Raw genomic sequence first — 19,778 nt, forward strand, 5'->3', positions numbered from 1 at the left:
TTTTCATAGTATCTGGAACATGTGCAATACCATAATATTATTTTGTACTCAAGTTTGCCAAGATTGTATCTAATATGTTAACCGGGTTCTTCAACAGTTTTGTATAAGTAATTAAATATGATATGTTTTCTTATTGAAATTAAAGCTGTTTCTTACATTGTTCCATTTTTTTAATTTCCATGCATATGTCTTTGTATTATATGGTTGCAATCAGAAAATTCTATAGTTTATTTTATATATATATATATATATATATATATATATATATATATATATATATATATATATATATATATATGTGTGTGTGTGTGTGTGTGTGTGTGTGTGTGTGTGTGTGTGTGTGTGTGTGTGTGTGTGTGTGTGTATGTATGAACAGTAGAGTCTTTATTTATTTAGAATTATATTGGAATGATATCTAATAATTATAAATGTAGTGTTTCCGTAAAACGGCTGTATGTTCACCAATAAAAACTAGTAGTTATTGTCGAACAGGGGAGGGGTGAGGAATATTAATTCAATTTATATCTTAATTTTTAATTTTCGCAATTTAAATTAGAATCAGATTATTTAAATACATCAGTGATTCCCTTCAGGAAATTTATGGAGTCAATGCTCCTTTCAAAATGACTATTTCCTTAACTTAGAATTGTATTTATTACTTTTTTCAAAAGAATAATATTTAAAAATTATGTTTTTGTTTTTTGTTTTTTGGAGTTCGGTAAGAAGGACAGCAGACAAATTATGTGGAAAATTGAAGCAGTCACAGGAGATGGTGTGACTATTGGAGTCAATGCACATTTAGTGTGGCTGATCCCTTGTTTAAATGATTCTGTGTGTGCCAATGTTGTTTGGTTATTGCGTCATGATGCAGACTGTCAGCTAAAGTAGTTGTTTTTGTAGAGTGAAATGTAATGTCTATGGAATACTGTGTATACATGTTATTTAAAAGACTATTCATTCATTTTGATCTACACTATTGAAATCAGGTTGGTTGACACTGTTAGCTTGTTAGACTTTCATTATAAGGGATTCTTAGAGGAACTGGACTGACTCATGCTTTCTCATTACATTTTATTTAGTATCAACTTTACAAAAAGAGCAAGCTATCTTCCTCAGTCAGTATCTTAAATAGATATATCTTCAGTGGGTTAGGGATAGTTTTGTTTGGTGCAAAAAATGCATTATTTATCACACATTCTCCCCTAACACTTTCCTATCTCACCCTTAACCAATTTTTCATGTATAAGAACAGCTTTTGTGACATGAAGCGTTTCAGTGCAAAACAATTATGACTTCTCTATGCAAATGAATTCTGGTTATAAAATTACTTCTCATGTAGAAGGGGATACAGCAACATTTTTATTTCATGAAGTGAATTCCATTACATACTCAGAAGAAAATTGTTTATGTAACTTCCGATTTCAAAGCCAGCTAAACTACGATTTTATCATCCACTTCCACCTCATTAACATGATACAACTGAAATCCTACAATAAATAATGACATAATATCTACAATATTATCTACACTTAAAGTATTAACTAATATGTGCTAGCTTGCAGTGTAAAGAAAATATGCATATACATAAAAATACTTAGATTAAACTTTCAGGTGGATTTTTTTGCCCAGGTTGCAATAGAGGTACATAGACACTGCCATTGCTGCCACCTAGAAAAAAAACAAAAAAAACAAAAAACAAATATATATATATATATATACACATTGTCATTTATAGGTGGTGGCAAATAATTTGTCTGTGGTATATGATTGAAGTGCTTAACAGGCATACATTTAAATGCATTTGGAAAGAATGAAGATAATAACAATAACTAAAGCTTGTGCTAGACATTTAAAGAGGTAAATTGTTGTGTACACCTAACCAGCCTTAACCAATCATGAGAAAGGCTACAGTCAACTTCCATCATAAACCAAGTACACTTCTACCAATCCATTTGTTATTTGAACAGCATGGTACCTCAATGGCAGTGACTCCAGCAGCAATTCCTCCCAAAATGTTGAGGTTCCTCTGGATGATCTGAACAATTTGTTTAAAACAGCCCTAGGAAGAGAAACCAATATAAGATGAAAGGGCCTAAATCATATAACCACATCTCTGTAATACACAGGGGTGCAGGAGTTATCTGAAAAGTGGCGGGGGGGGGGGGGGGGGGGGGGTCATATTTATATACCTTATAAGCATGGTTCATAAATATTAATAAGGTGATGTATCATTCGCCTAGTAAGGCTGAAACAATGGTAAGTCATAGTTGTTTATGGTTCCTTCAGCCAATCAGAGCTGTCAAGGCATCAATTTCGTGCGACTCCATAATGATTGGCAGAATTTGGACCGTATACTACTGTTACTATTTCTACCATTTATATCTATAACATAGTAAAAGTAGTATGCTAGTACACAGTTCCAAATTCAGCTCTTATGTGCCCTTAAAGTGCCATCTGAAATATTGTAAGTGCAAGTTCAAGAGCACAGGAATAACAGAGAAAATATTGCAAAATGTAACTTTTTTTAAAAACATAATTTTATATTTACTTTACACAGTACATATTACAATAATTTCAAATTTAGATGTAGTTATCTGGCCACTTCGGTTTTATGTCTCGGACTTGAATGCATGACTTGGAGGTATGATTTTCCCTTGTGCATTTGAATGCAGCATCAATCTTATGTCATTTATGGTTCAGATGATTGCCTCAAAAATAATTGTGCCGAGAATTTGTGCTGCTATCAGAATTATCATAAATATGAGATGCCGACTTCATAATTTTAACTGGGAACCAGAGATTATCTTAGAGATGGGATGACCTATAACCTTTCAACATGCAGGAGCAGAGAACAGTTTCAGTAGTAGCCTAAATGATAGGTAATTTTTAATTTCACAAAATAGTTACATTTTTAGAATTTTGTGTTTTCTCCATGGAGAAAAGCATGTGTTACCAAGTAGTAAATCCCGCATACTCAATTCATACTCAGCCTGCAAGATTTTTTTCTTCACACACCAGCTCCTACTTACAGAATAGAATGATTGTTTGCTAAAAACCAGCAAGTTACCACACCTCTGGTAAAACAATATCTACTAGCAACTTTATACGTCCAAACTCTTGCTAGCTTTTGCAGTGGAATCATTTGATTATTTGAACTGTGAAGGTTCTGCATGTTTCTCACCACCACACCAATGAAATCTGCGTTGTGGTCGTCGCAAGGGTAGAGCTCAGGACCTGCACAACAGGTAGGAGGGTAAAGGGCCCCATTCTGCTTATAGTAGTAGGATCCAGAGAAGTCTGTGTAATTACTGAAGCCACAGCACTGCAACTATTGCATAATGAAAAGCAAGAACAGTCAGTTGCATTTAGTATTTTCACAAATATTGCTTTGTACAGCTAACACATCTACACGTTTCCATGATGCACAGTATGTGTATTGATCTGTAAAGCTCTTGAAGTATTTTCATTAGTCTGTCAAAGTCTTGGCAGTCTGTTTAGTAAGTTAATTTTCACATTCACTGTCAACCACCCCATATGTGTTTTAAGGGCTCTTTTAGCCAGGAAATTTGACATGACGGATTCATTTTATTTGACCTGTACAGAAAAGCCTGAGGCGGAGATCAATACTCATGTATGCATGTATTCGGTTGGCCGTGGCTTACTGTTGTCATGGTTGAGTTCCACAAGTCTGTGAGGATTTTATCTTTCCCATACTGCTCCTTCAGTCCAGATGTGGCCCATGCTCTTAGAATATTCTGAGTCTTTTAAAATCACAGATAAACAGGGACACATGAAAAGTCAGAAAGGAATGGAAACTAACAGATACAAATCTTCCACAAACATAAACTTGTTAAAGCAAACTGCTTTCACCATTGTGTCTCCATCAGGGCTGCTAGCAATGACATTTATCATAGCTAAATTAAACAAAGGCTAGGCAATAAAGTAATTTCTTACTAGTCAATCGTAGTTATTTCTTTAATATATTGATACTTGTGGCTTTCAAAGATTTGAATTAATTTGTCAATTAATTCAACCCATTCTCACTCCAAAGGCGTCAAAAACCGAAGCATGGTCAAGCGCCCCTAGCGTCACTTTTATGACGCCAAATGTGCCTCTCGGCGTCGACTATCGAAGCACTACGACCTTCATTGCTTTCAGTGGGAAACTTTTGGCGTCAGAATTCGACACGAGGACATGAGATGTTTATCGCTATGAAATCACGTTCAAGAAGTCTCATTCAGCACACATCGCGCGATACTTGCTATCAGTTCCACAGTTTGGGTGAGTAGTCGTATATACGTTCTTTTAATGCCTTTTATAAAATGTATTCTGTCTTCTTTATTAATCAGATTAGTGCCATATGTTTAATCGCTGTATTATGTCGGTCATCCGCGGCTGTCTTTGAGTTGCATTGCGTTTAAATAAATGAACACAGCTGCTAATTAGTGTGATTAAACTCTATCTGTCACGTGACGTGCCATAGACCTTCGATCCGTTTTATATTATTATTAATTTCAGGATCAATGATGTAAGTTGTATTTGTAGTAAAATCATGGTAATCACGACACAATAGTAATAAATGAAATGTGAAGTTAAAACACAGTAAATGGGACATTAGTAACTGTAACTGTAGTTTTACTATGATATATTAATAATCAATACAACAATACAATAATCACCAAACCAGCTATGTTTGTATCACTGTAATGTTAGTGTTTTTATGTGCTTTTATATGACAGAAATCACAGTAATCATGTGTTCTGTACCATGCTTTTAATACCTTTTAATGTGAACCCCCCAAAAAAAACATCAAATTAAAAATAAATAATAAAACATGTATTTTTCCATCTTGCAGTTCATTCATATCAGTTTATATATATATATATTTATATATATATATATATATATATATATACATATATATATATATATATATATATATATATAATATATATATTTATTTTTATATATATATATTTATTATATCTAAATATTTTGCTCACAGATCATTATTAACATTCTGTATATAATTCAATTTTATTTTCTCTCCCCTTTTTTATTATTTTTATTTTTAGCTGAAAAGACGTAAAGGCAGTCAGCCCAGTGGTGTTTCTGGAGAGGGATTCCTTCAGAAATGGAGAAGACAGAAAGCTGCGGAGGCAGATATTTGCAGCAGTTAGTCTGTGATAGTTTGTCTCTTTTATCAAAAATTCCTGCTGTTATAATTTGTACAGCATTTGTTGTTTCTTAAACTGTTGCACTGTCCAAATACCCACACTTGCCATCTTTTCACTTGACCACTTGATTACTTATTTGACGTCTTTCCTGTATTTGGCCTAGTGTTCGAGTGAGCATGATGACCACGAGTGTGTGTCGAACTTTTCATGACCTGATGACTGTGTTTCCCAATCCTGATCCTGGAGAACCCCAGCACTGCACGGTTTTGGTGTCTCTCTTATCTGCCTTGGAGTCTTCACTGATGAGCTGATGAGTTGAATCAGGTGTGTTTGATCAGGGAGACATCTCAAATGTGCAGTGTTGGGCTTCTCCAGGACCAGGATTGGGAGCCACTGCCTTATGGGACACTTATGTGTTTAAAGAGATTTTTAATATCTAATTATCAATATTTCACATACTGTACTAAACACATCACAGTCTTAATAATCCAGTTTAACACTTGTATGATATTGTACAAGCCCCAGGACGGTCTCATCTGACACTATCAAAAGAATTCATATGACTATAGCTTGTTATTAATTACTTGCTTTCAATAATGGATTCATTTATACTGCATCTTTACAGAGGCTGCTTTTATGGTCTAAACAAAACACAGTGTAATGTATAAGTTGACTGTAATGTAATATTTCTGTTTTACAGGATTGTTTGAGGATAACGCTGTAATTCTCCATCATGCACAAGGACTCACCTCGTTAACTCTTTATCCCCCACACACACAGATATGGTCCCTGGATCAGTGATTAGACTTTGCAGTGGTTTGATTTTTGCAGAAGATGTAACTTTGTTTTATTTATAAGCTCATAATGAATACATTACAGAACCAGTGATGAAAACAATAGTAAAAAATAGTATTTTTCGTATTGATAAAGCATTTTGTTCTCTTTTTCAAGCTTCATACAGTGAACTTTTTAGACTTTAATTAAGAGTTTTAGTAAAGGAGATATTCATACACAGTCATCCCCTAGCTCCAGTCATGAAGTGAATTCATGATGTTATGTCAAAGCTAGCAGGTGTTTGTTTTCCTGAACACTTTCTCTGTCTTCCATTGTTCAGACAATCAGTGTTTATTTGATGCTGTGCTGATTGAGTTTTATAGATGATATTGCACACTTGACATGCATGTCTTCATGGTGTTTTTTTGTGAGTTTGAAACATTTAGATTGTGTTGTATAACATTTTGGTCAATTAAATTTTTTTAATAAAATTGATCTTTTTCCAGTGTTCTCTGAAAGACATACTGTATTTACTGTTTTGTTTTTTAATAAAAGCATTTTCATTTGCATACTGAAAATAGTTAATGTTTACAACATAACTGCCTTTTTATTCTTTATGGTGGCAAAAACGAGCTTGGTGACAGAGGATGCAGTGTAGTAATTTGGGCATGTTGTCTTTAAATGAGTTTGACATATCAATAAATAATGGAAGATCCTTACAAAAATATGCATGTTTATTATGCTTTATGTATTTATTTGTTCATTCATTCATTCATTCATTTATAATTTCTGTTTTTATTCCTAGGGTTCAAATGGTAGAGAATGGTAAATCACAGAAACACAAATGTGAACAATTTTAACTTTAAAACACAATGTAATATACAATGTAAATTTTAGAAGCACGTCATTTGATTAGTAAATATATTTGTCTTTGGTCAAAAAAAAAAATATACAAATCTTAAAAATGTGTCTTATATTTAATGAGAGGAATCTATCTGTTGGATACAACTGCGACTGCTGGGCATGTGCACATCAATATTGCCCAATTTTTGTCAAGTTGAACAACGGAGGAAGGTGAAGACGTTAATAAAACAGTATCTTATAAGTAGCAAGCTTAATCTATTGTTAACCGAATCTATCCCTTCAGCCGAAAAACGAAAGACGTCGGTCATACATGGATAAGGAAGTGTGACGCTGCTGCTCAGCTTTGATGTCATTGGCTATGACTTTTCAGGACAGTCTGTGGTTGGACTATCTTTTAACCCATATTAAACAGCGCATCATGTTAAAAAGTATGTTTTGCTCCTATCATCACATTAGTAATATATTAAGTCAACAATGAAGTGTTGCTATCTTGAGAAAAATGACATCTTTAGCGAGATCCTAATCCTAACCCTAAGCATAACTTCAATGAACTACAAAAAACAGCCCCCTAGTGTTGCCTTTCTATAGATAGAACGACGGAGGCTTGTGGGTAATGTAGTTTAAAACTTTTTATTAACGAAACTAAATAAATTATTTATTTTAAGGTAAACTGGATATCTAAATATGTTTATTGTGCAAACATCTGTGATATATTTGAGAGGCAGGCTGAAATGTGGTATTTTACAGTGAGCAATATTTAAAATGCTTTTATGCCAGCTTTCCACTTATTTCTGAAAACTGAGCTCAACATTATTTTATCAGCATAGCATAAGTAATAATCCTGCCCATTTTCTCTTTGATATGTTAATTGGACTCTGATTTACAGCCATTTGAAATGTACAGTTTTGGGCTCTTCCGGGGGGTGCTACTGGGCCCCTGGGGGTAGCAGGGCAGTAAAACCTACATATATGTATTCTCCTCATCATGAACAACAAACTGAGCTGAGTCACATTTATATCTGACAGTTTTCACAGTCCTCTGTTTTCTATTCTATTCATCATGGCTATTATACCTTTTGACAGGACATTGTGAGGCCATCTGATGAAACATGGAAAAATTATAAAGAAATGATTTAATAATGAAAATAATAGATTATTTCTTTGATTTTTGAAGTAAATGGCAAGAAATATAATGGATGAACCTGCAACAACTTGCCATTATCTATTCCCCACTGCAAAGCAGTAATCAAGGACAATGTATACACATTGTGATACTTCACTATTACACAAGGACAAATTCATGCAGTGCTAAGAATATTAATTTATATATATATATATATATATATATATATATATATATATATATATATATATATATATATATATATTAGCATTATATATAACTAATTAGCCGAAATCAGTGTAAAAATGTCCTCCTCACCCCCGTATCTTGCTCCTCAGGTGCTGGACATCAGTAATGTGCATGCTCTTGGTTTTAATGCAGTACAAGATCCACATTGATCATTCCTGCTACATTCTCAGTTATCCGTCAAGTGCTTGTAACAATAAAGCCCATGGCACCATCTTGTAATGCAGAATAATTAATCTTGTAACTAAAAAATGTGCATATTTGTTACTAAAATATAAAAAAATACTTTGTGGTGTACTGATGTCCCAGATGTTATTAATCCGATCAAAAATGTTTATGTCTTAAATAAAAAAATAATCCCAATAATTAATATGTCGTTTTTCCAAGTCTAAAATAAACACATATGAGCCTACCTAGTAAAATGATGTATTTACCAAGAATCTTCAGAACACAATATTCACCATTTTCATTTTATTGAAGCATAGACTATAAAGTTGATAAAGTAGCATCAAGACAAATAAGATTCAATGAAAATAATTATCATCAAAAATACATTAACCTCATATATAAATCAGTTCACACAGATGAGTGATGAAATGTCCTTAAAAGTCACACAGTCCCATCCAGTCAACTGTGATACAGATCATGTGATACATATAAGACATGTGATACTGTTCCAGAAAGTAATGATTCCCATCATCACATCTAAACTGGTTTCATCTCCCCATCGTGATCTTCTTCTCTCGTGTCTGGAAACAGTTTGCACGTCCTGATTTTGCCAAGTCCGATGTGTTCCTAGGTCAACATATTTTGATGACCCTGGAACAACATTTTACTCCAAAAATATATTCTTAACCATATCCCTACACCTAAACCTAACCTTAACCATGAGTAATCCCTAAAATCAGAGGAAATGATAGATGAATGACACTGATGTACAAGCACCAAACACTGATTTTAAGCATAAACTTCACAAAATCTATAAACTGGTTCTTCAAATCTGATTGGTTAATCACAATGTTGTTCCAGGGTCAACAACGATGTTGTCCCAGGAACATGTCTCACTTGGTAAAATCAGGTTAGGCAAACAGTTTGTGGTTGATGTCCAGCACTGATGTGGTGTAGCTTGTTCTCAGCCAGAGGATCTCTCAGTCCTAAGATCCCAGACCTGAAGTGAAACACACAATCCAGATCAAGTTGTTTAATGGACAGAGAGCGCAGCTTATGTTCTGTGTGATTTTAGCAGGGTGACCAACTATGACCCTTGTAGTACTGTACACTTACCATTCTTCAAGCTGTTTTAAGACCTTTTGAGAAGCTTTTTCTCTGAAGACAATTTACCACATCCTCTTCTTTCTCTCCTTTCAAGAGCATCACTTGGTCAAAACCCCTCGTTTGGCTGAAGAGATCATCTGTACCAATAAAAATACTGCAATAATAATGTCATTCTGCAAGAATTAAGAAAAAGTTACAGAGGCAAAGGTCTTGCTCATTAGACTGCATTAGCATGTGTAGTTCTCAGAGACTCTAGAATTCATCTATTGTTGCAGTAAATGTGTTTTTTTTTCCTCTAGAATCTTTCTCCAAAGTTCCTGACTTCTCTCACAAATGTGTTTTAGTCTGTGCAGTGTAAGGCCTGGCTTCAAACCAATCAACTATCAATTCACAATTTATAACATAACATTTACAAAACAATGAAGTAATGTCAATTGGTGTTTATATCAACTAAACCAATTTCGTGATACTTGTCTACTTTTAAAACAGGTGGTGTGTTTTTAAAAACATAATATTAAAAATGTCCAGTCACACTATGCTAACATGCTGTAATTGTAATAGTATAAAACGAAATCAAGGCTGACATGACCAATTTTGTGAGAGATCATCATAAAATGTTGTATAACACATCATTGCTTCAACACACACATACCAGAGGACTTCTGTTTGTTTGAGCTCAAGATGGCCATCTTCATTCCTCATCCTGAGCAAATAATTTCCTTGGTCTTCCTTCTCTTCTGTCAAACAAGAAAATCTCTACTTACTCTGTGTGCAATTAATATTGCTCATTAAACATAATTAAGTTAATTTAAAGTAAGATTCAGACCAGAGCATTTGATGAGTAAATGTTGATTAAAAAAATATTCTAAACAAATGTACCTGGGAAGAGCTGATCATGGCAAGATTCGCTGAGACTCAGTAATAGTTCTTTTAGTTTTTAGGAAGGTTTGTGAGGGTTGGCTCTTGAGTGAGCTGTTGAGCTTGATATTTTAGACCTGAAAAAGAAGAACAGCATTATCTGGAAAAAATCCTGTAAGACAGAAGGAAGGAAATATTATTAATTACGTGCAACTTGTACATTACACCTCTGTAAAGATGCTGTATAATTAAATGTTAAATGCATCCATTATTGAAAGCAAGTAATTAATAGCAAGCTATAGTCATATGAATTCTTTTGATAGTGTCAGATGAGACCGTCCTGGGGCTTGTACAATATCATACAAGTGTTAAACTGGATTAGTAAGACTGTGATGTGCGACTGTGTTTAGGGATCATTTTTAAGACTTTGACCCTGTCCAGATACCCACACTTGCAGTCTTGGCCACTTGAGAGTGTGTGTACGTGACAGTGTGTGAACGAGACTGTCCCCGGTCTTAATAATGCCAAAGCACAGCGTCCTAAACACACACTAAACCTCTCCAATACTGCTCCGGAGCGCTATACAAAGCTTAGTGTATCCCATCATGCATCATGTTTTGGAATAAATCGTCAGACTTTTTGCCGAGGTCTCACAAAAGGTCATGGAAAGCTGTCCAATGTACAGTATGTGAAATATTGATAATTAGATATTAAAAATCTCTTTAAACACATAAGTGTCCCATAAGGCAGTGGCTCCCAATCCTGGTCCTGGAGAACCCCCAACACTGCACATTTGAGATGTCTCCCTGATCAAACACACCTGATTCAACTCATCAGCTCATCAGTGAAGACTCCAAGGCAGATAAGAGAGACACCAAAACCGTGCAGTGCTGGGGTTCTCCAGGATCAGGATTGGGAAACACAGTCATCAGGTCATGAAAAGTTCGACACACACTCGTGGTCATCATGCTCACTTGAACACTAGGCCAAATACAGGAAAGATGTCAAATAAGTAATCAAGTGGTCAAGTGCAAAGATGGCAAGTGTGGGTATTTGGACAGTGCAACAGTTTAAGAAACAACAAATGCTGTACAAATTATAACAGCAGGAATTTTTGATAAAAGAGACAAACTATCACAGACTAACTGCTGCAAATATCTGCCTCCGCAGCTTTCTGTCTTCTCCATTTCTGAAGGAATCCCTCTCCAGAAACACCACTGGGCTGACTGCCTTTACGTCTTTTCAGCTAAAAATAAAAATAATAAAAAAGGGGAGAGAAAATAAAATTGAATTATATACAGAATGTTAATAATGATCTGTGAGCAAAATATTTAGATATAATAAATATATATATATATATATATATATATATATATATATATATATATATATATATATATATATATATATATATATATATATATATAAACTGATATGAATGAACTGCAAGATGGAAAAATGCATGTTTTATTATTTATTTTTAATTTGATTTTTTTTTGGGGGGGGGGGGTTCACATTAAAAGGTATTAAAAGCATGGTACAGAACACATGATTACTGTGATTTCTGTCATATAAAAGCACATAAAAACACTAACATTACAGTGATACAAACATAGCTGGTTTGGTGATTATTGTATTGTTGTATTGATTATTAATATATCATAGTAAAACTACAGTTACAGTTACTAATGTTCCATTTACTGTGTTTTAACTTCACATTTCATTTATTACTATTGTGTCGTGATTACCATGATTTTACTACAAATACAACTTACATCATTGATCCTGAAATTAATAATAATATAAAACGGATCGAAGGTCTATGGCACGTCACGTGACAGATAGAGTTTAATCACACTAATTAGCAGCTGTGTTCATTTATTTAAACGCAATGCAACTCAAAGACAGCCGCGGATGACCGACATAATACAGCGATTAAACATATGGCACTAATCTGATTAATAAAGAAGACAGAATACATTTTATAAAAGGCATTAAAAGAACGTATATACGACTACTCACCCAAACTGTGGAACTGATAGCAAGTATCGCGCAATGTGTGCTGATGAATGAGACTTCTTGAACGTGATTTCATAGCGATAAACATCTCATGTCCTCGTGTCGAATTCTGACGCCAAAAGTTTCCCACTGAAAGCAATGAAGGTCGTAGTGCTTCGATAGTCGACGCCGAGAGGCACATTTGGCGTCAGAAGAGTGACGCTAGGGGCGCTTGACCATGCTTCGGTTTTTGACGCCTTTGGAGTGAGAATGGGTTGATTAATTAGAAAGACATTTTAAATGTATGAATGTTATGGCTGTCAAAGATGCATTCACAAGATTTAATTTAATTTTCTGGCAACTCTTCACAAAAAGTTTTTATTTGTTAGCATTAGTAACTAAAATGAGTTATGAACTAACAATGAACCATACTTCTAAAGAATTTACTAATCTTTGCTGATGTTATTTCAACCATAACTACATTATTAAAATCAAAAGTCAACATTATGAAAAGTTTTTTAATGGACCTGAGCTAATATAACTAAACTACTTGAACGAAGCAGAATAAATAATGTAAAAAATGATTGATTGTTGTAATTTTATGTTAACCATTTAAATTGAACACATTGTAAAGCATAACTAATGGGGGATAACTTTTAAGCCTTACTATTTTTAACACCATTAACACAATCTTACATCATTCTTGTTTATCGGTAAACTGTGAAGAAGTCTGTCTTTTTACATTTTAAATTACTGGTAAATGTGAAAGACAGACTCCTTCATAAAAGTACACATTTATGAATCAAACTCTGGTGGGGTGTAAAATAAAATCAGTTTGCATGTTCTGAGCCTATTGTTTATATTATTTAATATGTTTAGAAATTAATGCATGATATATGGAAAAACTGTGTATGTGAATGCACTGTGGTTGCATATGCTTTGTAAAGTAAAATCTCGTCTGGGATGCATGCTTGCATTTCCTTTATCTTTCTCTCTCTCTTCTTACGTTCTCCCTTAGTTGGAATTAGATTAATAAACCCATATGTGTGTGAGTGTTTGCTGGGAAAGGTGGGGTCAGCAAGAGTGGTCTTCAGCACAGCATGCCTATGGGGATGTGCAGACAAAACACAATTAAGATTGCTCCCCCTCCCACCTATGAAGCAGTGGAAGCTACACAGATCAGTAGAGCTATTACGCGCAAGCTAATCCATCAATGTCTGGAGGAATTCCCTCACAATCTAGACAGGACAAAGCGCTGTAAGACAATGAAGCGATTGCTAATTGCTGATCTGAGACCAGTGCGTATGACACAAAATGCCATTTATAAAATCAGCTGAAAGTAGTAAAACATAAGAATGTAAATGTGATGTGCTTTGACTTATCATAACAGCAATCTTTAATTTAAAGAGTCAAAATTGTATTGCCCATTGAACATTATAAAAATGCAATCTTCATAACGATTTAGCTTATTCTGTTACAATTTTACATCTTAATGTTAACATATAATGCTACTCAAATTCATATTGTGCGATTGTTATGACTTTGCGAAGCCTTTTGATTTCTTATCAAAAATACAATAGGGCAGCTGCTCATTGACTTGCACATGAATTATTAAAACGCCAATTTCTTCTGTCAGGAAAATAAATAAATGAATGGATAAAAGTGTGATGGTGACAAACAGAACATTAAATGGGTATTTGCATGCTTAATGTTCCTCTGAACGATTGAGGTGATCTATAATTCACTGGAATGTCCTGCACTTTTCCTTTCTGGTGACTCCCCAGTAGCATTAACCGTTCTGGCTTGTTGATAAAGTACCGTGTTTCATCCAGATAGCTAGCCTATATAAATGATGTTTCATGAACAAACTGATTCCATGCTTGCATAAATACCTAAGACCATTTTAAATGTCAACAGAATAGAACCACAAAACACCACAAATAAAGAGTATAAGCTTCAGTTTTGGCTTTATTTCTTTTCTTGAATGAAATTCAATGAAATTATAATTTCTCAGTATTTTGCATAGTAAGCGGTGTAAAACCTGATAATTGTGTTATCCAGCATGATTAGAGAATGTTTATGTGCTATTGAATTAACATGTGTGTGATACATATATGTTTGATTTTTATGATTTGAATACAAGATTTTCAATGTAGTCATAGGTGTTCAACCCCGTTGTATATAGTATCAGATTTATATTCTTTTTCCTGTCTAGGTTTATCTATTTATATGCATTAAATGAGATTTCTCTCTGTTAAATGGAATTATTATTTTCTTAATTTTCCTTAAAAGGCCTTAGTGTTTTAAATTAAAGGGCATTATTCTCTTAACATACCCTCCATAACTCATTTAAAGTTGATGTAATTATTATACATTTCACTAAATGGGTGAAGCTCTGTATGTAAATCGGCTGTTTTGCATATAAAATGTCTAAACGTCAATATTGTAGTGCGATAAATTGCTCAAAGTGAGAGTGCTGGCATTGTGCCTGAGGCAATCTGGGAGATATTAAGTGGCTGAATGTGCTGGAGCCATTTCAAACCCCATAATTTAATGATGGCCAGAGTATGACGAGAAATTTACATGCAGCTAAACTGAAAAGAGAGAAAAAGAGTGTGTGGGGGGATGGGGAGGACTGGCAGAGAGGTCAGTGGTTTTGAGCGAGACTCACGTATGAGGAGTAGACCAGGGCTACTATTGCGGCTGCCGTCTCAGCGATGCAAATGATCAGAATGATGGAGAAGAACTGTTAGCACAGAGAAAAACAAAGCGAGTAAACATATTAACAGAACCATAACGTAAAACTTTAATGACACTTGACATTAGGTAATATAATGAATGAGATTAACCATTATGAGAAGGCTTTTGCTCTCTTTCTGAGCTCCACAGCACCCCAGCAGTCCAAGCAGAGTCATAACTGCTCCAATAGTGATGCTGAAGATTCCTACACTGACATGACTCTGGAAATCATCAGTGAAAGGTGGCAAAACTTTCATAAAGGAATCTCCGTCCACTGTCATCCATATCCCTGCAGCCGCCAAACACATGCCTGCGAGCTGTCGAAAACATTTTCCACTTTTTACTTCCACTTACACAATTGCATTTTAATAGAGATATGCTAATGCTTAGATATAAATATGAAAATGTATGCAGTCACCCTGTCATCAGAGCTGTGACCATCACAAGAAGTGATCAAGTACCCCTCTCCAATAATCAGACATGGCCAAATATTCCCCCAATAACTGATTTTCTTGATGCTAACTGATGCAATCCATTACAAACTACTGTCTATGCTGTAAAATGACAAAAAGGGATCTGCCTCAATGGACTTACTGCACAAAACAAAGTAGTAAGCCCCAAAAAGCTAAAGGGCAAAACAGCGAACCTGATAGGCACATGCTTGTGGCCATAGCTGGTAAGATTTCATATTAAACACTTCGAAACAAGAATTGTATCATTTAATGATTAAAAAAAAATCCTTCTGTCAAGCAATATAGTTCTTCAGCATGTTTAGCAGAATGGCCAAACAAAAAGCATGTATAATGAGGTTAGCCCATTTTATGACCAAAAAAAAGAGTAAAGTAAATAAATAAATAAATCATTGTATATATATATATATATATATATATATATATATATATATATATATATATATATATATATATATATATATATATATATATATATATATATATATATATATTAGAAAAACCATATTTTGCTTATACATATTAAGAGTATTTGTTTGCACATTTTAAAATAAAAAAATATATACTTAAGATAAGTTAATTCAAATGATTATAGTAAGTTATAGTTTTAGCTATACTTTTACGATTTTTTCATTATTTCATTAATGTGCAGTTACATCAGCGAAATTTACCGAGCAAAATGTTTTATTGACCGCTCACACAAAAGTCACTTTTCAACCAAGCTGCTTTCTAATGGTCCACCTGACAAATCCTCATGACCAACTTGCGTAATCTTTTGATATCACACAAAATTCCACGCACAAATTACGCATAGAAAATTATTTTTGTTTATTTTGCTAAAAACATTTGCCAAAAAATAGTAAATGTGACCGCAGCCTGTTCCAGTGTCACTATCAATGCACACGAAGTTGGCGTTCGTTGCGTTTGAATGAAACAACAGAGAGAGAGTTTGCGAAAAAAGGAATGTACAGTGGGAGATATTCTGGGTAATTGAGTTTTTGCTGTTGTTAATCACAGTTTTCAGTCCTCAAAATCCTTTAAGTAAATGAATTAAGCAAATATCTTAGAAGAAAGGTTTGTCACCTACATCAAGGTCAGTAATGTGACCAGCTCTTTTACAATACAAATCTTGATCTTTCAGAAAAAACAGACTGCAGTCTGATACTGTGTGACATAGTGCTAAACACAGATCATCACTCATAGTTTAGTTCATGAAACACCAATATCATACCTCATGCTCAAGTTTCTTAGCTGTAAGCTCCAGTTCATATAAAAGCATTATGACCACAGGCATGTATCAGTTGTAGTCATGTGGATTTGGCTTCTTTATCTTTTGCATTTTCCCATGACCTTTTATTCTCACCATTCTGCTGTACTATAAGAGGCGCTGCATTTTTGCCAGTGTATCGCTATGTGTGTTCTTCCATAAAGGTAGGTAATTCAACAATGACAATGGCTCAATAAAAAAACTAAAGGGTGCCTTTAATGGCCACAAGCCTGCTCATTTATGTTTCTTCCAGGATGCTTTGCAGACAAGAGGTCTGACACATACGCAGGTGTGGTCATGGCATGGATGTCCCGGGGTAATGATGGAAACGCAATGCTGTTGCATAATGTGTCTTCTGATGTATCAAGATCCAAGTGCAACACCATGGCTGGATTATTTAACTCTGGGATGTAGAAGAGGTTTATTCAAAGTGTCTGCCTATTTAATGCGATATCTCCAATGAGAATGATATGCATCCAGCCGAATATCAAATGGTCTAAGACCCAGAATACATTTGGTGGTGGTTAAGGTTAATGAATGGGTTGGCATCAGCATGTTAATTCACAGCCGGTGCCATAACCATCTCTGACACCTGATATGTTCTGTCAGACACAATCCCAGCTGTCAAGGCGACTCACATCCAGCTCAGCTGGCTGACAGCTGACCATGAAACGCTCAATACTCCTTCCCCGTCAACGTTAATTTTTTCCATGTGAGAATAATTTTCATTTTATCATTTCCCATTTGCTCTCATGGAGCTTTGGGAATTCTCTGAATGTTTTAGCAGTTTAACTGTCAGCTTTTGATAATAGACACGTCTCTAAGCAAATAGAATTTGACGGGCATATTTCCTTCAACCTTTATTCTTGAACAATTGCTCCCTTCCCGTCATAGTTATTACTTTTTTTTTCCTTCTTCTTCTTTTTTTTTTCTTTTAAACAAATAATGCTTTGATGAAATGCCACCATGCGTGGCATAATGTTGGAAATGGTGTGTCAAAGAAAGATGCATCTGGAGAGATTACATGAATAATCAGGTAAACTAAGGAAATGAAATGGCACACTGTATGGGAGTGGAATGAAACTGATTAGACTTGGGAAGAGTAGGAAAATCATTTGAATTTCCATGTTATTACACAAGTAGTCTAGGAGACAAATGTGAAGGGAGATCTAAACAGAAAAAAAAACATGTTAAGGGCTGTCTTGCTGAATATTAGTTGGAATGTAAAATATATGTAAAATATATTGAATAGATTAATGTGCAGCCTCATTTTCTATTCACAAAAGTGGGTTTTCCATCTCAGGAAGAGATTTGAGATGCAACTTAAGCAAATATACATGTATTTCATAAAAAAGGAAATTAAAAAAAATGAAACTGTTGCTATCATTCAACGTTAATACTTGAACACCTTCAACAAAGGTGACAGTAAAGGCCAATTCACACTAAATGATAATTATAAAGATAGCAATAACCACAGCGTCTTCAATTGCAGTCTTCGATGCAGATCTTTTTAAAGTGTGGTGGATTTTGATTGGCTGTCAATATTTTATATTAAGGCTTGAATACTCTATGTGACTTTCTGAATCTGATCGCTAGGCATTACACTTGCTGACTTTGTAAATGGTTACAGATGAAAAACTGGGGATCATGAACTAAATGATTGAGTGTCACACACTACCAGACTTTTGTGCCATTCTGAACACAAGTAAAGAGGCCAACATGTGTTCTAAAATAAGATCAACATATTGAAGATGTTTGATATCCTCAGCAGTGATGGAGTCATGGCCAGAAGCTAAAAATTATTTATGTTATAGTTATTGTCTTTGGTTTAAATACACTCCATAATCAGCAGACATATTAAAAACAAAGCAAGTTTCTAATATCTGAAGAACACTTGCAGTAAACATCAAAAATCGAATTAGTAGATCTTTTGTTGACCCACTATTGCACTTGAATCATTGTCAGACTTAAGATCGATTGACAGACTGATTAGTTTATGTTGAGATTTTGACAAAAAGAACAAAAAGCACTTGGTTACAGATTTCTCTTTTTTTTTCTTCTAATTAAATTTTTACTCAAAACCTTGACCTTGTATTCTCTGTGATGCCAGTTTTGTCCTCTACCATCCTTGACAAGTATTAAGACTGATAAGTCAGTTGTAGTTCAGATAAATAGAAACCGTTCACCATATAGAAATTAATAGTATACTACTATAGCAATGATTTGAATGAAATATTGTACACTATTATGTACGCTCTCCTTTGTTCCTGTATCTTCAGCCTTAAAAATCTCCTGTCCCACCATGCAACCCAGCCTACCCATCATTTCAGGCACTTGCAGTCTTTAGATCTCAAACAAACAAAGTGGTTGTGAACAATAATGAGATGAAAATTGTTGCATGTGAGTAAGTGGGACTGGCTTACTCACATTCACACTTTGACTGTGATTATCAAGACTTCACCATGGAGGAGAGAAGCATTTTCTAATGGATTTGTGTTATCGGTTTTTATTTATGTGTGCATTTGCCGTAAAGAGGAGAGAATAAATGATCTGTTCCTCATTGAGAGGCAGGCTGAATCTATTTCGTTCTTTACACCCCACATAATAGTCTCAGTCAATAAATAAAGAAATGCAATCATTCTTCTAAACACCTGTCTCCTTGAACTCAAATGCATGCATTTAATAAGGGAAAAAAGCTTACTTACACAGATAAGCAAGTTGAACACAACCATCACAACTTTAACAAATGTGAAGCAGCCCATTTTTAATCTGTAACAAAACAATACACATAAATCAGAGCTGCATGTGGTACTTTAAATCGCTTTACACACACACATGCATACAGTACATGTTGACTCCTTTCCACTTAAATCCATTCAAATCAAATGTTATTATGCTTTTGTAGCAACTCACCTGATTAGATCCAAAGTGCACTAATAGATGAAAACAGCTGAGAGAGACGTTAAGTGACAAATTGGCAGAGAGGGG

The 19,778-nt window shown here is 34.5% G+C and overlaps 1 protein-coding gene and 2 long non-coding RNA genes across 3 annotated transcripts; 1 reads left to right on the forward strand and 2 right to left on the reverse strand.

Annotated features, from left to right (window-relative positions):
* Nucleotides 1-1,208: 1,208 nt before the first annotated feature.
* Nucleotides 1,209-19,556, reverse strand: LOC128015642 (tetraspanin-1-like). The gene is made up of 7 exons (XM_052599672.1): nt 19,496-19,556; nt 15,164-15,370; nt 14,986-15,060; nt 3,663-3,761; nt 3,182-3,328; nt 1,976-2,059; nt 1,209-1,668 (listed from the first exon to the last, which is right to left on the reverse strand). The coding sequence occupies exons 1-7, from the start codon at nt 19,550-19,552 to the stop codon at nt 1,600-1,602; spliced, it is 738 nt and encodes a 245-aa protein (XP_052455632.1). The 5' UTR covers nt 19,553-19,556; the 3' UTR covers nt 1,209-1,599.
* Nucleotides 4,027-5,777, forward strand: LOC128015644 (uncharacterized). Its single transcript, XR_008183965.1, has 3 exons — nt 4,027-4,281; nt 5,076-5,175; nt 5,341-5,777. It is a non-coding gene; the product is annotated as an uncharacterized LOC128015644 (long non-coding RNA).
* Nucleotides 9,269-11,564, reverse strand: LOC128015643 (uncharacterized). Its single transcript, XR_008183964.1, has 6 exons — nt 11,463-11,564; nt 11,137-11,297; nt 10,338-10,453; nt 10,111-10,195; nt 9,468-9,595; nt 9,269-9,351 (listed from the first exon to the last, which is right to left on the reverse strand). It is a non-coding gene; the product is annotated as an uncharacterized LOC128015643 (long non-coding RNA).
* Nucleotides 19,557-19,778: the final 222 nt, after the last annotated feature.

Source organism: Carassius gibelio, chromosome A6 (assembly GCF_023724105.1).
Source record: "Carassius gibelio isolate Cgi1373 ecotype wild population from Czech Republic chromosome A6, carGib1.2-hapl.c, whole genome shotgun sequence".
Lineage (NCBI taxonomy): Eukaryota > Metazoa > Chordata > Actinopteri > Cypriniformes > Cyprinidae > Carassius > Carassius gibelio.

Excerpts from the sequence above, each read along its gene's own strand:
- LOC128015642 (XM_052599672.1), bottom strand. The coding sequence starts at position 19,552 with ATGGGCTGCTTCACATTTGTTAAAGTTGTGATGGTTGTGTTCAACTTG. Across the intron at positions 3,329-3,662 it reads GGAACTCAACCATGACAACA|TTGCAGTGCTGTGGCTTCAG; the intron begins GTAAGCCACGGC and ends ATTATGCAATAG. Across the intron at positions 2,060-3,181 it reads CAGATTTCATTGGTGTGGTG|GGCTGTTTTAAACAAATTGT; the intron begins GTGAGAAACATG and ends TTCTCTTCCTAG.